General features: G+C 41.1%; 1 protein-coding gene across 1 annotated transcript in view; it reads left to right on the forward strand.

Annotated features, from left to right (window-relative positions):
* LOC308295771 (adenylate kinase 8-like) overlaps positions 1-11,368 on the forward strand; it is a gene marked incomplete at both ends in the record, with an annotated part of 21,816 nt that extends 10,448 nt beyond the window's left edge. The window contains 6 exons of the mRNA XM_080738818.1: positions 3,463-3,594; positions 4,876-4,965; positions 7,851-7,992; positions 8,555-8,635; positions 9,050-9,176; positions 11,249-11,368. Of these exons, the coding sequence (XP_080594944.1) occupies positions 3,463-3,594; positions 4,876-4,965; positions 7,851-7,992; positions 8,555-8,635; positions 9,050-9,176; positions 11,249-11,368 (692 nt within the window). The remainder of the gene's footprint in view (positions 1-3,462; positions 3,595-4,875; positions 4,966-7,850; positions 7,993-8,554; positions 8,636-9,049; positions 9,177-11,248) is intronic.
* Between the last annotated feature and the right edge of the window lie 3,721 nt (positions 11,369-15,089).

Consider the following 15,089-nt stretch of genomic DNA (forward strand, 5'->3'; position numbering starts at 1 on the left):
TACAGTACAGTAAGGTACAGTAGAGTACAGTAAAGTACAGTAGAGTACAGTAAGGTACAGTAGAGTACAGTAAAGTACAGTATAGTAAGGTACAGTAGAGTACAGTACAGTAAGTTACAGTACGGCATAGTAGAGTACAGTACAGTATAGTACAGTAAGGTACAGTAGAGTACAGTTAAGTACAGTACAGTAAGGTACAGTACAGTAAGGTACAGTAGAGTACAGTAAAGTACAGTACAGTAAGGTACAGTAGAGTACAGTAAAGTACAGTAAGTTACAGTAGAGTACAGTAAAGTACAGTAAGGTAAAGTACAGTAGAGTACAGTAAAGTACAGTAAGTTACAGTACAGTACAGTACAGTACAGTACAGTACAGTACAGTACAGTACAGTAAGGTGCAGTACAGTATAGTAAGGTACAGTACAATACTGTAGGGTACTGTACCTTACAGTACCTTAAAGTATCCTATTTGTTGGGTTGGAATCGAGCCCACACTGTTTCGAAGGAACAGTATTTCTAGTTTTTACATAATCTTTTCCATGTTGAAAATATTTTGTACATTTTCAAAATTTGTCCAAAAATAGCAGCAAAAGCAGAACTACAAGCTTAAAATGCATCATGTTGTAAGCTGGTAGATCTGCTGTTTCCATTACTTTTTTTATTTTCTTCGAAAATGAATACATTTGTCATAAATGTATTTGTATATTTAAGTTATTTGTCATTATCTGCCCTGAATGTGCAATTTTTTCAAATTGTATTCATATGAATGTTCAATGTCAAAAACAAAGTTAAATCGTTAATTACGTTACAATTGTGTGACTATTACTCGTCAACTTAGATATGTTATCGTGACAGCCCTAGGCAGACGTCTGTTCCTGTTGAAGGATTGTCTAAAGTAAACGTATGATCAAAAGCCCTTAGATGTTAATAAAATGGAAATCACCAGGGATACTGTAGTAACTGTACTCTAGGTCTCCAACTGTGGTTGGTCTCATTTACAAAACTTCAAACAACAGTTTGGTCTCCATAACAATAATATCTACTTTGTTTTTGTTTGAATATTTCATTATGGTATTTGTGATGCGGCAAAATTGCTGTCCAGTTGAAAGGCTTTGAACTTCAGTTTAACTGTTTTGCGGGTGGTGGAGTTTGAGCCAGAAAACAATTTGTGAATTTTCATCTTCATTAGAATGTGTTTTGTGTCAAAGCAACGACAAATCATTCACAGTTTGATCCACATAGACTGTTGTTGAGCTGATTAGGTGAAGAAGAGAATTGGTGCACTCTTGAGTCATGCAAGTAACTAAGCAGGGGCGTCACAAGGGGTAGGAAAGTTGGACTGAGTTACCAGGGCCCAAGGTGGAGGGGCCCTAGTAACTGTAGCTATTGAAAAATAGCAGATCTACAAGCTCACAGCGCGGCGCCGCGCTGCGAGCTTGTAGATCTGCTATTTTTGAAAAGTCGTGAAAATGTGTGCAAATCTTTGAATATGTATTTTTTAAGCGAACATATGTAACTAAAATTTTGCTTCCGGGGGGGTCCCTGGAACTAAATATTTTGAGATGGGGGTCCGTGGCCAAATCCATATCATTTTGGGGGTCCTTCACATGAAACGGTTTGAGCACCACTGACATGGGTTTCTTGCACACATTTTCAAAAAATTAAAAAAATAGCAGATCTACAAGCTCGCAGCGCGGCACTCGGTGCCGCGCTGTGAGCTTGTATATCTGCTATTTTTCAATAGTTAACATTCATGGGGGGCCCGCAGTGAATCCTTGTACCCAGGGCCCAGAATTTGGTGTGACGCCCCTGCAAGTAAGCAATTGTAAAACACTGTAATGTGCGACGGTGTAAAGCAACTAAGTACATTTACTGAAGTACTGTAGTTAAATAAAAGTTTTAGGTACTTTTATTTTACTGGAGTATTTCCAATTTTCTATACTTTTACTTCGATCTACAACACTACATTTCAGAGAAACATATTGTACTTTTTGCGACCGTAGGTCGCATTTACTACCAAAACCTCCACCGGCTGTCTGTCTGTCTGTCTGTCTGTCTGTCTCTCCGTCCGTCCGTCACACGTCACACGTCACACTTTTGCCCTGCTCTTATCTCCACAACCGTTGCCCCCATCCATGCCAAATTTTGCACACACACTCCTTACCTGCCAAACTACAACCTCCAAGGACCCCCGGAGCTTCAGGGACCCCCAGGTCCCTGGGGGACCCCCAGGTGTAAAAAATGACCAAATGTGCAAAAATGACCAAATGACCACCCCAACGGGGCTGCTCACGGGGAATTCCTGGGGACCACCCACTCCTGGTGCTCCACAACGGATGCAAAAGTGGTGGCGCCCCCAGTGGAGGACCCCCTCCACTGCAGCTCACATAAAATGCTGTAACTCGGGCTAGGAGCGTCCGGGAGAGCCGGGGCCGGTACCTATTCGTCCGCCAAGGCAACGCGGAGACCCCACCCCTCATTTCTCACATGGCCCTCTTCTAGCGCCACCTTCAGGCCGATTTTTAAAACACATTTTTGGACACTGCTCCTACAGTTTTTGCCCTAAAATCACGCAAATCGCTACAAAGTATGTCTACACTCATCCCATCAACATGAATCTGTCCCATATAGCGCCACCTTCAGGCCGATTTTTAAAAACACATTTTTGGACACTGCTCCTACAGATTTTGCCCTAAAATCACAAAAATCACTACACAGCATGTCTACACTCATGTCATCAACATGGATCAGGAAGATTTTGGAAAAACCCATTTTTGCCCTATTTGTGGAGATAAGCGACCTACGGTCGCTTATCTCCCGATTAGGGAGTCTTACTGGTACTCAACTACAATTATTTGAAAACTTTACTTACTAGATACTGTACTTTGTAGATGCTGATTATTATTACAAAACTTACATTAACCACTTCAGCCCTATTTAAACTTGGTCTATTTTCAAAAGATCTTTCAAATACATTTGACACATACTGTATGATAACTTGTGTAAGGGCACAGTCACACTGCACTTTTATTCTACCCATGAGGGTGGATTGTTACCAATGCATTTCAATGGGAATGGAGTGGTTTGATGCTCTTGCGCATCTTTCTGTGTGCCGCGCAGACCTTACGTTTATGCTAGGGGTCGACCGATATGGGATTTTCGTGTTCGATTTCGATATCGATAAGTCGTGATCAAAGAAGCCGATTACCGATATTATGAACCGATATGCATTTTAAGTAAAAAAAAGAAAAAAATGTATCCCCCAATTTGAAATAGTGGTCAATTAATTTATAATATATTTTTCCCATCCTAAATGTCGAGAGGCTCACACATCTAGTCACCACATACTAGAATAGCGTTAAAAACGTATTCCGCAGCAGAAAATCGGTGAAAATCAGTAACCAAGATGCAAAAAATAAATAAATAATAAAAAAATATATATCATTATATGATGTGTTGGCAGTGCTGAACTTGGTGCTGACTCCTGGTCGCTCTGCGGCGCCCATCACTCCCAGAATCCTCCTGTTGGGACCGCCTGGCTCTGGCAAGAGTCATCAGGCAACGCTGCTCTCTGACAAATACAACATGGTCAACGGTTAGTACACACTTAAAGGAGGACTTCACCACTTTTCAACCTGTCTTCATATAATAGGTCCTCACTAATGTTCATGATAAAATAGCACATGTTTTTTCCTACTCAGTCTGGGTCTCATAGGAGAGCTGTGGGCGGGTCAAATCCATCCACCAGTGACATCATCAATGGGGAATCCAAGCTAATAGAAACTGCAGGCTTTCTATTCTTGAAAAGTTGCAATGTTTAAGTGGAAGCCATTGTTCTCACGATAATAAAAATCTAAATATCTTTTTCAAAAATATTGTTTAAAAATTGTGCTATTTTATCATGAACATTAGTGAGGACCAATTATATGAAGACAGGTTGAAAAGTGGTGAAGTCCTCCTTTAAGTAACCTTTATTTAACTGTCTGAGCCCTCCTTATCATTGGTGCAGAGATACAAATGTAAACCCGAAAATATTGTTCCTAAAGAAACAAATGTGGGCTCGCTTCAAGCTAAAGAATAGTAGGATAAAAAGTACAAATGCAGTTTTACTTGGTATCTCGGTCTGTGTTTTGTGTAGGGATAGGATGATAATCGTTATTATCATTTATCATGATAAAAAACACTCACAATTATCATATTGTGGAGATTTAAGTTTATCGTGAAATTATCCTCCGTCATGCACTGGGATCAATTAACCATTTATTTGCTGAGCTGCATATAAACCCTCGATAATTGGTAAAACAGACCTGGAAATAACGTACTTGATAGTTGATACAGTCTTTTTTTTCACTCTCTATCAAATCTCTTTGCCAAAAAATAGCCAATCTACAAGCTTGAAGATCTGCTATTGTTTGGCAAATGTTCCTCCCCAGGATAATGGATGTTGGGGATATATTGATTATCGTGATAATATCGTAAATCACAATTTCTTTGGTCACAATAATCGTGACATGAAATGTTCATATCGTCCCATCCCTAGTTGTGTGTGGGTGTAGACTTGCCTCCAGTTGATCAGATTGTCATCAGTTACACACCTGCTTGCATAGCTGCCAAGGCCAGAGGAAGCCGTGGCGAGTGGCGACAAAAAGGGTTTCTACAACACTCGTGTTATGTGCCCCCTTGACTGGCCATGATGTAATTGCACTTTTGAAAAAGTGCACAACGGCACTTTACTAAACTCTGCTCGTAACCTTTTAAGGATTGCACCATGGCTCTTTACCTACAGTATACTGTATGTGCTATGCTGGTAACTTTTAGATGAATTGCACGTCATACATATTGTGTTTTTTAAATGGTTATCTATGTTGTGTTTTAGTGTGTTGTGGGCAGTTGTTAAAGTCAGCAGCAGCAGATGATTCCAGGCTGGGAGGACTGGTCAAACCTTACATAGAGACTGAACAAAGAGGTAACACACCCTCACACACTCGCTCGCACGCAGGCACACAGACATTTTACCCAGGGCCAGTGTAATAACTGAATGGGGGGCGCACTACAAATCCCGAACCTATGAACATACATTACGGCCGGACTAAAATGTAAATGCGAAAGGCCCCTGGCTACACCAAGGAGGGAGTATTTGTGAGGGAGACCTGAGGAGTGTACAAAATAGAACCAATCCTATTTTTACAGCATGCGTATATTTTACAGCTTGCGCTATCCGTGAGCCTGGTGTAGGCGATATCATTGATATATATTGGATCTTTCCAAACGTGCTGCGAGCACACAGTAAATTCTACGCACAGTGGCACGTTAGGTGTACAATATTTAAAGGGGTACTGTCACTTTAAAAAGTCATCTTAAAATATGAGTTAATATTTTTATGATGTCATTGTGGGAACGCGCAATTATAAGCCAATCACATTAATTGACTGTACTTAGACTACTTACTGTACTGGTCAGCTGTTGTTGGGGAGCGAGGGGCAGATTACACTGTGACATGAGTTTCAGACTGTTTCAGACCGTTTTCAGAGAGACCACGTCACCTACTGTATCATATACTATTATAATTTCGGGGCGTGTCAGCGGGCCTTTAAATTGCCAGAGCATTGTCTCAGCAATGAGCCAAATTTGATTAGAAAGATAAAATACATTAATGTCCCCTCCTGGCTCCTGCCCCTGCATCCATCCATCCATCCATCCATCCATCCATCCATCCATCCATCCATCCATCCATCCATCCTTCCATCCATCCATCCATCCATCCATCCATGCATCCATCCATCCATCCATCCATCCATCCATCCATCCATCCATCTCTTTATTATCACTTTGTGTTTTTTCTCTCTATCTCCCTGTCGTCATGGTGACAGCTTCACTCTGGAGAGTGTTTGACAGCCTCTTCATCATCAAAGCAACGATGTGTGTGTGTGTGTGTGTGTGTGTGTGTGTGTGTGTGTGTGTGTGTGTGTGTGTGTGTGTGTGTGTGTGTGTGTGTGTGTGTGTGTGTGTGTGTGTGTGTGTGTGTGTGTGTGTGTGTGTGTGTGTGATCACAGTCTTTGTGTTAAACAGGGACAATGTTGATTTTAACAGTGAAGTCTGGATGGCTAACAAGAACCTCCACACACTATCTCTCTCTCACTCTCACACACGCACGCACGCACGCACGCACACACGCACGCACACACACACACACACACACACACACACACACACACACACACACACACACACACACACACACACACACACACACACACACACACACACACACACACACGTTTATGTGCGTCCTAACAGGCTGATATTAACAGTCTGATTGAACTTCAAAGGCTGTATAATCATTCTGTTCACAAACCATATATACCTCACAGCGCGCACACACACACACACACACACACACACACACACACACACACACACACACACACACACACACACACACACACACACACACACACACACACACTGTATGAACTCGCCGTTGAACTGTGTGAGATAAGATAGACGGAGCTTTAATGGCTCCCAGAGGGTACTGTTGGTTGGTTGGTCACAGTCAACATGAATAGAATCCTGATGAAATGGAACACAAGACAGCAGATCAAAATGTAACACAAAAACACATGAAAACTACCCTTAAAATACAGCAGTTTGCATGACTGCTTATTAGAAAGAATTATGTACAGTATATTTGACCGGTATATATATAACACTATTAGCTGTACCGGTATGTACGTGTACGTATGGAAATAAGTCTTTGACTTTATTGTGTTTTCTTATCCTTGACATGTTATTTCAGCTTACTTGTATTTTCCTTTTATAACGTAACGTTCAGATAAATCAATCATAACACCATCAATCATTTGAACATATTACTATACAGTAGCACAACTATCTATATGTACAATAAATTATACTATTATTTGTATATTTACGTAAGAAGACTATTCCCATTCATACATAACACTATTAACTGAATGTGGTACTTACTGTAAAACGTATTAATTGTATACAGTATGTACATTTTATTTAATTGTTTTATTTGAGAGGGACAATATGTATTTAATATACAACATAAAATGCACTGTAAAGATATAGGATTTAGCAAGAGATGCTAATTATCATCCTCTGTCCCCAACGTAAAAAGCAAGTAACATACAAAACAGAGCATACGGTAGTACATCATTACAATCAACACCATAAATAATACAAATGAACACATGAACAACTGTCCAAAACAGTTACTTTTTATGATTCAAATTCAAAAGTAGCAGATCTACAAGCTTCATGCCGCATTTCGAGCTTTTAGATCTACTACTTTTTTTATGCTTTTGTGTGATGCTGTAGTATGATCAAGTAAGTAGAACGTTAATTTACCAAAACATAAATAAAAAATCACACCCGTGTGAACTGAGCGGTGGTCGTGGAGGCTGCGCAACAGCAAAACAAATATATATATATTGTGTGTGTGTGTGTGTGTGTGTGTGTGTGTGTGTGTGTGTGTGTGTGTGTGTGTGTGGGTGGGTGGGTGTCTGGCCTGGCCTGGCCTGAACAACAGCGCCCCTCCCTTAACATGTGTGGTCACAAAAGGTACTACATACAGGCTACATACAGACAGACACGCATACAGACAGACAGACAGACAGACAGACCCACACACACGGCCACGTATAGGAGCGTTGTGACCACCGCTCAAAAATAGGAGGTTTCTGCCCGACAGCAATGATAGTTTTTAGGTAGAATTGACTTGACCTGAAACATGCTACAGTATGATTGTGATCATCACGGTGCCTCAGACCCTGACAGGGGTGTTATTGATGAGTGGTAATGATTGATTGATAAATAATGCTGTAGTTCCAGACAGCCTGGTCTTGCAGATCCTGACAGAGCGTCTGAGCAGACTGGACTGTTGCTCCAGAGGCTGGGTTCTCCACGGCTTCCCTAGAGATCAACAACAGGCTGAGAAACTTAACCAGAGCAACTATATACCCAGCAGGTACACTTACTACTACTACTACTACAGTAGAAGAAGTAATAGCGACCCTTTCAGTCCAGTACTTGCTTAAAGACCATGGTATTGTTTTGTTTATTAGTGTAGTTGCTATAGGCAACACACTATTGTTCTCGGTCCGAGAATCTTTTGCCAACAAAGTGTACCTGCTTTTTGTTACCCTTTGCACAAAAGAAAGGTGAAGCATTTGGTCGTGCTTCACACAATGTTGTCACTGTTGTCATGCTTCACATGCCATCACAATACAGATAGATTTTTATCCTAAGGGGGAAGCACAGCAGTTTAAGTTTTTAAAGTTACAGAGAAGAATGAAAAGAAGAAGAAAAAAATAAATAAATGGTAAGACATAATTCAGTTCCCTGTGGATTCCTCGTGACTCACGTCAGTGCAACCACACCTGCAATTTGCCAGAATTGCACCTTTCTAGTGGTGTTGTGTATTCAGCATTCATCATGATCACAGGTTTAAAAAGACTGGCATGGACAGGACGAGACCTTGTGAATATATTGTGACATACAGTGTTGTAAATGTGTTCTATCCTCTGTAGAGTTTTCTTTCTTGAGATGACAGACGATGTTGCCATGGAGAGGCTGACCCTGAGAACGACGGACCCAGTCAGTGGAGAGAGGTCTGTCTGTCTGTCTGTCTGTCTGTCTGTCTGTCTGTCTGTCTGTCTGTCTGTCTGTCTGTCTGTCTGTCTGTCTGTCTGTCTGTCTGTCTATCACATCCCATTAAAGTAACCCCTCCTGTGTCTCCCCTACACTGTCTAGCTGCCAATTTCACTTTCTTAAACCAAACTAAGCTGAAAGTAAACTAATATAAACATATCTAAACTAGACAACACTAAATCAAAACTGTATTAGAACAAACTCGAATAAACAAATCTAATCTAAACTAAACTAGTCCTCTATGTTCATTATTTCATCTAGTGTTTTTATTTTTTCTTATTTTATTCATATTGTATTTGTGTACATGTTTCATTCATGTTTTGAACAAAATAAAAAAACAATTGATAACAAAAAACCTTCCTTGTGTTGGTCAGGTACCACTCTGTGTATCGCCCAGCTCCTCCAGAGGTTCAGAACAGACTCCAGACCAGCCCTAAAGACACACGTGAAGTGGTCAAAGGCAGACTGACAGACTACTGGACTAACACTGCTCCACTGAAGGTAACATACACAGACACACACATGTGTGCGTGTGTCATTGACCAAGCTTATCCCGCTGAGGGCAGGCTTATGTTCATCAAATTCCCATACCGTTTATTCATAAAGAAAATTATAAAATAGAATTTAATGGACACAATCGTTGTGAGCTTCTTGATCTTTTATTACCAAACATTTTTGAAATATGAGTTGACAAATCTCTTATGGGGGCCACACTAGCACAAAATCTTCTGAAATGCGTCCAAATACTTATCGTAAGTAGAAAACCTCCAAAACTGTTACTTTTCAGGATTAAAATTCAAAAGTAGCAGATCTGATACTCTTGATGATTTTGTGTGAGCCTTAGTATGATCAAGTAGGGCGGAAAAAATACAAAAAGTTAAAATATGGAGATATGAGGTTTCTGCCCGTCAGCAACGATATTCATTTGAAGGTCCTTGACATGAAAATGTTTGAGACCGAAGGATAGGGGAAAAGGGCATCTAGTGGCAAAAACTAAAACTACACAGGACCAGACCTGGTGACACAGTTGGGAAATAGTGGGACTACTGTATACAAGTTCTTACACAAATTGTGCAAATTACAGTTTGCATGGGGGAGCGTGGTATTGCTTGCTGTCAGAAACGTTAGTTGTCAGCCTTTTCTCCTTCTTTTTTGTGGTTTCTGATGAAAGAAATTATATAGTACCTTGCTTGTGATGTTTAGTGGATTTTAGTGGTGAGACAAATATGGTGGAGCAGAAACTTCCCATAGGACTGCGACTGTTGATTAAATGCTCAGACAACAATGAATGCCTTTCCTTGAAATATACAGTAGACAGTACTAGACACCAAATGTAACAAATAAGCACACCAACATTTGCTTTGTATGTATGGCAGTATAATAGAAATATAAACTCAAAAAGAAGGAAAACGTGACTTCGGTCCATTATATCTCCCCTTTAATAATACCAATTTGTATTGTGTTTTATATCATTTTCATCGTTGATTCGTCACCTTTACAACAAGGTACAGGTTGTAAGCATTGGGCATTACGCAGCCAAACGTGTGGGTAGCGCCAACCAAAATGTTGCCAAAATGGCTTGCAATACTGTCCTGCTGGCATTTACTCTCGTCTTGGGCTTCCCTGACACTGAGCTTAAAATTAACAAAGTGTAAAAAATGGCCAATATGTGTTGTTTTTTGAGCGGTGGTCACAACGCTCCTATACGTGGCCGTGTGTGCGGGTCTCCGTCCGTCCGTCCGTGTCTGTATGTAGCCTAAACTTCGGCGCGTAACTAGTGCCGCACCATTTACGCCACTCGCGCAATATATACATCAAAATGTGCGGCTCGGCCGGGAATGGTGTGCTATTACCTTTCGTTCCGATCCGCCTTACCATGCCGACGTAATCGGCAAAAAACGACGCTTAATTGTCCCCATTGACTTATAATGGGACAATGCAAGAAATCACTTTCAAGTATTTTTCTCTCGTAAACCATAGGAGCTACAGTTTCAAACCTCGGAGAGGAGATTCATAATGATTTTAAGAATTAATCCACAAATAATTACATCACTCGGCCTCATGGTGGCGCTATAACGGCCCACTTTGCGTTCTGCCCCGTAACTCTTGAACCGTAGATCGGAAAATTAAAATTCTTTTTTCGCTGGATTCCTTGGGTCAAGACGCATCTATAGGCCACGCCCATTTGCGCCAGGATAGATTTTCCGCCATCTTGAATTTTCTCCAAAACACACTTTTTGCTCCTTTTCCTACATATTTTCTTCAAATGTCACAAAAATCGGTACACATATGAGGTGGGTAAACCACCGCTCAGTTCACACGGGTGTGATTTTTTCTTTTCCTTATTACTGTGGAGAGTGCAATCATTCAATGAACCAAGCAACAAAGGTGAACACCAAAATAACAGCATTGCAGGCCTGCAAGGCCATTTCGACCATTTTTGGAGGGGCGCTATGTGTATATGTGTGTGTTACTGTGTATCGTATGTACAAGTCTGTCCAGTATAACACAATAACAGATGACTGCAGAATTAATTTGTATGTATGTGTGTGTGTATTTGTGTTTATGTGTAGTCTCTGTTTGTAGATGCAGTGCCGGTGAATGCTGACCAGGAGCCACACACTGTGTTTGAGAGTCTAGAGAGCAAACTGTTGGACAGAAGAACCTCCTCCACTGGAGTGCAGAGGAGCTAAAGAACAGACGACCACTTCTACTATCAATGTTCAATGAGTGAAATAAATACATAAGTAAATAAATAAAGCTGTCTATTTCACATAGTAAAGTATTGATTTTTGTTTTTTTTTGTTTGCAAAGAGTTTGTACAGATTTTGTTACTTTTCCCCAAATGCTCTGCTATTTTCACAGAATGTTCTGGTATTATATCAGAAATCAACTTTATTGTCACATCTCAGGTTTACAGGTGTAAAACAGTGGGTGAAATTTGTTTTTGCTTAAGTTGGGAGCTCGGCACTCTACCAAGACAACCATCTGCCGCGCTGTGAGCTTGTATATTTCAATAGTTAAAGCACCAAAATAATTAAGGCCCCTCACCTTGGGCCCTAGTAACTCAGTCCCCCCCCCCCCCCCCCCCCCTTGTGACGCCCCTGGAGGGAGTGAAGAAGGGAAGAAGGTAGAGACACAGGATGAGAAGACAGAGGCTGGCTGTCTGTCATCCCATCAGCTCCTGTCACAACTCATTTATACTTCCTGCTCAACTTCCCATCTTGACAGGAAGAAAGGATATAAAGTTGTCAGTCAAACAACATCATTGACAGCCTCATCCCCCCCCCCCCCCCCCCCCCCAAAGGATTAAAACACTCAACTATTAATTACCATCATTTGGTAAAATCATCACTGAGGCCCTCACAGACTCAGACTGTCTGTGTGTGTGTGTGTGTGTCTGCGTGTCTGTCTGTCTGGCTGACTGGCTGACTGACTGACTGACTTAAATAACTGACTGACTATGAATAAAGCAGTTTGAAGTGAAAACAGAAATAGAAGTGTATCATCTACTGTCATCAAACCTCCCGGCTGCATGGTGTTCGTTAGTGCTTATTATTAGCTTTAATAATGTCTTCCTCTGACTGAAGGCTGTCAGCCACCCATGATAATCACCAGAATGACTGGAAGAGAGATGAGCACGACACGTCGACTGTTTGATAGATAGGAGGGCTGTGGTCATCACTAGGCCTACATCAACCTTGATCTACCAAGACAACCATCTGATCTGCATGGTGCTAATCTCATTTACTTTTAAACACAGGTGCACTTAAACCCCTGTGCAGCTCTACAGTGATCCACTGTTAACTTGCTTAAAGACATTCACTGCCACAGTTTTTCTGTAAATATACTTTTACTGCTCCTATTATTGATGATGTCTTGTATAGTATTGTAGGTCTTTATTGGATGAATAAGAATACACACTGAGCTTGCTCATTAGAACTCAGAATACTAGTAGTAAGACGCCTCAGGGCGAGGTCGCATCACTGGGCTATCTGGCCAGTGATGTATATCGGACCAGTTACCCAATCTCAACAGTGCCTGTTGAGATTGGCAGAACATGCCCATATATGGGCATTACCAAATATGGGCATTCCCAGATGGGAAAGTGTTTTCTGCTGGTGTTTCAGTCCGAGTGTATCAAAGGGTGCATTCGGAAATGCGCACTGGGTCTGGTTAGGGTTAGTTTTAACTTTTAGGCTTAGTTTTACTGAGGTTAGGGTTAGGGTTAGGGTTGGGTTTAGGCATAGTTTTACTGAGGTTAGGGTTAGGATTAGGGTTGGGTTTAGGCACTCACTACACTGAGCACACACTCGGTGCGCATTTCCAAACGCACCCTTTGATACACTCGGACTGAAACACCAGCAGAAAACACTCTCCCATTCCCAGATATGCCCTTAATATTGATGGCATCGGGACAGGGATCTCCATATATGGGCATAGAACGGACAAGGACGTAATGAATTTGCAAGTGTGGTCTGGGAATGCCCATATATGGGCATGTTCTGACATCACATTGTCGACCATGGGCATAAAATATATGGGCTTAAAAGGGACATAAAGCCAGAGCTTGCTGCTTGCCTGGCTCCAGCCCATAGACCCGCCCACTCTCTGAGCGGAATAGCACTGAGTCTGAAATCAGGCTAAGCCAGAGCGTGATGTCAGAGAGAAGCAAAACCAAGCTGTTAAGAGTGGTTCCTCTATACCTACATCATGTCAGAAGTGATGTCACATGGCCACAAGAGGGACAAGATCTATAATAGCAATTGAATGACTATAGAGGACAGTAGGTTCTATGGTGTAATGGTTAGCACTCAGGACTCTGAATCCTGCGATCCGAGTTCAAATCTCGGTAGGACCTTACTTTGCGAAAATTCTATATCACCGAGATCTTATTATCATATCATGCGCAGATTGGTTGCATCTTTTGTGTTTATAAAAACAAGAAATCAACACAGAAAATAACTACTTTCCTTAATCTGATTTCAGTAACATTGTGGCAACCTGTTTAGCAGCAGGTTGGAGATTTTTAGAACCATGATGGTCACTGTCACTTAACTAAATGTATTGAACGCAATCGACGGAATCTTCCACAGATCCTCATACGTATGGCTTTTGTTAGCTCTGGTCCATCTAAGCTTTTGTCAGAGAAACAAATCCAAAATAAGGTTCTACCGAGACTTGAACTCGGATCGCTGGATTCAAAGTCCAAAGTGCTAACCATTACACCATAGAACCGAATGAAACGTTACGGAGTAATATTTTCGGTTAACAAGTTATGGAAATGTTGATGTGGTACTTTTTTAGGTGTATCTTTTATATTCTGTAAATAAAGTGCGAGAGAGGGTTTGAGGGAGAGAGAGAGAGGTGCGCATGTCCAAACAATGCCTTCTTAGGGGCTTTTAAGCCGTGACATCATTTTGTAGGCAGAGGAGAATCTGCCCCCAGAGCATTTTCTGTCCCTCGCTATTTTCAACAAATCCGAGACAAAAATAACGACTAAGGGAGTGTACGTTATTTACCCACTAGGGGGTGCTGGTTGACAGGTGATATCTTTTTTTTTTTTTTGCTTGGTCCCCCCAAAGCCTTAAGATATTTTTTTGTGGTCCCCCCTGTGTGACTTGAGGAAAATGCATGACCCCCCTTCCCAATAAACTATATATATATATATATATATATTTATATATTCACACCAACAGTAGGAGGAGACAATAAAATGAATGCTGACCTATTAATATTGCACCCTATTTGACGATTGATTGAGGGTACCGAACAGAACTGTTCAATGATAAGGTCAACTGAAAGGACCACAAGAAAGCTTTAGTGCTTCAATTTGGGTCTCTTTGTACTCAACTAATACAGAAAGGGTCCATTTGGTTCCATTGGTGGCCTCTTGGGGTTACAACAACACTCCAAACAAAAGAAAGATTGAGCAACTGTGAACAATTTTCCATGATATTAAATCTAAAAGCCGTTTCTCCTACCTCCTTCCCAGCCAACAGCCTTCAAATCAGTGTAACCAAATGGACCCATTACAGCCTTGATGGTACATTTTGTGCCTTCTCTGGGTACAGAAACTCCCAAAACAGTGGCTAGTTTCAGAGCCACCTGCTATTCTACTAGTTTAACATAATTCCTGCTATATCGTTTATGAGCCAAAAATCTGTGCGTTGCCAGCTTTCCCTTGTTGCTGCTAGTTCCCAGAACGTTCTATTCACTCTCCGTCCTGCGATCTTGTTGTATTTGGTACAGTGGTGTAAAGTAAGTACATTTACTTAAGTACAGTACTTAAGTACAGTTTTGTAAATATATATTGTAAAACATACATTAATCTATTATTTCCCTGTTTTATACCTAGGCTATTTGAAAATAGCCGATCTACAAGTTCATAGCGTTGTGAGCTTGTAGATCGGC

Source organism: Nannobrachium achirus (assembly GCF_963921795.1).
Source record: "Nannobrachium achirus genome assembly, chromosome: 12".
In the NCBI taxonomy this organism is placed as follows: Eukaryota; Metazoa; Chordata; class Actinopteri; order Myctophiformes; family Myctophidae; genus Nannobrachium; species Nannobrachium achirus.